Source organism: Seriola lalandi, unplaced genomic scaffold (genome assembly GCF_002814215.2).
Source record: "Seriola lalandi dorsalis isolate HSWRI2012SDOR001 ecotype SW California unplaced genomic scaffold, Sedor1 jcf7180002054843, whole genome shotgun sequence".
NCBI classification, from domain to species: domain Eukaryota; kingdom Metazoa; phylum Chordata; class Actinopteri; order Carangiformes; family Carangidae; genus Seriola; species Seriola lalandi.
In genome coordinates, this window is record NW_019525396.1 from 67,522 (window position 1) to 70,041 (window position 2,520).

At 46.4% G+C, this 2,520-nt stretch overlaps 1 protein-coding gene across 2 annotated transcripts in view; it reads left to right on the forward strand.

Moving 5' to 3' along the window:
• The first annotated feature begins 1,038 nt into the window (after positions 1–1,038).
• Positions 1,039–2,520, forward strand: part of mfn1a (mitofusin 1a) — an 11,867-nt gene continuing 10,385 nt past the window's right edge. For both annotated transcript variants that reach the window (XM_023426864.2, XM_087179460.1), the window contains exons 1-3: positions 1,039–1,128; positions 1,332–1,451; positions 2,204–2,339. In XM_023426864.2, coding sequence (XP_023282632.1) covers positions 1,337–1,451; positions 2,204–2,339 — 251 coding nt within the window. In that variant the 5' untranslated portion in view covers positions 1,039–1,128; positions 1,332–1,336. The remainder of the gene's footprint in view (positions 1,129–1,331; positions 1,452–2,203; positions 2,340–2,520) is intronic.

Consider the following 2,520-nt stretch of genomic DNA (forward strand, 5'->3'; position numbering starts at 1 on the left):
ACTGACACTAAAGACCCCGACTCCTCCGGTACCACTGACACTAAAGACCCCGACTCCTCAGGTACCACTGACAGTAAAGACCCCGACTCCTCCGGTACCACTGACACTAAAGACCCCGACTCCTCAGGTACCACTGACACTAAAGACCCCGACTCCTCAGGTACCACTGACAGTAAAGACCCCGACTCCTCCGGTACCACTGACACTAAAGACCCGACTCCTCCGGTACCACTGACACTAAAGACACTAAAGACCCGACTCCTCAGGTACCACTGACAGTAAAGACCCGACTCCTCCGGTACCACTGACAGTAAAGACCCGACTCCTCACTGAATGTTCCCTCTCTGGATAAAAGTGTTTCAGTGAAGCATCAGATCATCAGCAGGAGGTTAATGCAGCTGCTTAATCAGCTCAGTGGTTAAAAACAGCCTCTAATCTCCTTGTTTTATTTCCTCATGTAAATATAACTCAGTCAGTCAAACTGCTTCATATCCACTCTCATTCTTTCATGACAGTTTTAAACAGATAGAGACGTCTTTGTCTCAGTGGTGCCCCCTGCAGTTAATCTGAAACGGCAAAAATTTAAAAGCCTCAGATTAAACACAAGGTTTTAAAATATGCAAATTAGGCCAAACACACCTGGTGTCTACAGACCTGGTCTTAACTCCACCCCCCCATTTATTTATTATGTAGTGCAGTGTGTGAGAAGGAACAGTGTGGAAGAAAGAAAATAATAATAATATTTATAATATATCTATATCAATATATCTATATAGATATAGATATATATACATATATAATCTCAAAGATAATGTTACTGAAAATCAAAAACTAAATAAACCTGTAATAAAACACACACCTGCAGGTTGTTGAAGCTGCAGGTGTGACAGGTGAAGCAGCTCTAAGTCCTGCTAAGAGGATCTGTCTGCGCACACACACACACACACACACACACACACACACACACAGTGTAAGCTGAGCTTTGCGTGCTGATGATGAGTTCAGTCGTCGTGTCTCTGATGTTGTCAGTGTGTTGAACAGAGGGATGATGGGAGCTGACGGCGACTTGATGGGGACGAACCCAGAAAACACAACTGACATCTGAACCAGGGAGACACACTGAACACGGTAAATACACGATAACACTGTGTGTGTGTGTGTGTGTGTGTGTGTGTGTGTGTGTGTGTGTGTGTGTGTGTGTGTGTGTGTGTTAGAGACAGTCAGCTGTGACTGGGTGTTCATCTGTAGATTAACACAGTTTGCTTTTGTGTTCATATTTGCCAATATAAACCTGTGTGTGTGTGTGTGTGTGTGTGTGTGTGTGTGTGTAGGTGTCATGGATGCTGAAGATCCGTCTCCTCTGCGGCGTTTTGTCGTAGCAAAGCGTTCGATCACCTCCATCTTTGATCAGCTGCTGGACTTTGTGAAAGACGGCTCTGCTTTTGTGGACGGTCAGAAACACACACACACACACACACTGTATACACTTGTTGCTCAGGTGTGTGTAGGTGTAAGGAGGAGATGAGTTGGGACTGCGACCAGCTGGAGGACGTTGTGTTCAGGGTTGAAACGTCAGAGGAAAGATGGACGCCATCTAGTGACACGTAGTGACACGTGATGTAGTGACACGTAGTGACACGTAATAACACGTAGTGACACGTGGTGACACGTGATGTAGTGACACGTAGTAACACGTAGTGACACGTAGTAACACGTAGTGACACGTGGTGACACGTGATGTAGTGACACGTAGTGACACGTAGTGACACGTAGTGACACGTGGTGACACGTAGTGACACGTGGTGACACGTGGTGACACGTGGTGACACGTGGTGACACGTGGTGACACGTGGTGACACGTGGTGACACGTGGTGACACGTAGTGACACGTAGTGACACGTAGTGACACGTAGTGACACGTAGTGACACGTAGTGACACGTAATGACACGTAGTGACACGTAATGACACGTGGTGACACGTGGTGACACGTAGTGACACGTGGTGACACGTGGTGACACGTAGTGACACGTAGTGACACGTAGTGACACGTAGTGACACGTGGTGACAGTAAAGGCCTGTTGAAGAAGATCACCAGTAATAATGTGAAAGATTTTTTTAAAAAGCAGAAACTGTCCTTAGAAAAGAAAATGACTCACAAACGTGACAAATGAACTTACCTGTTGTCGTGTGTTGTGGCGTCAGAGGCGTGGCGAGGCGATGACCTGGGTCAGGTGGCCGTGGAGGAGCAGAGTCTGGAGATGCAGAGCTGTGCCACCAAACTGTCGACCATCAGAGAAGTTCTGCTCAGGAGACACATGAAGGTGGCGTTCTTTGGCAGGTCGGTCAAACACACTCTACACTGTAGTTACATCAGCTGTCATGTTAGTGTCACACTCCTGAGATCAACAAAGATATTAATATGTAAATCATCAAATCAAATGTTTAATATAATGAAGCATCTTTATTGCTCTGTGTCGGCGACAGGGCAGCAGCCATTTTGTTTTCAGCTCGTCCGTCGC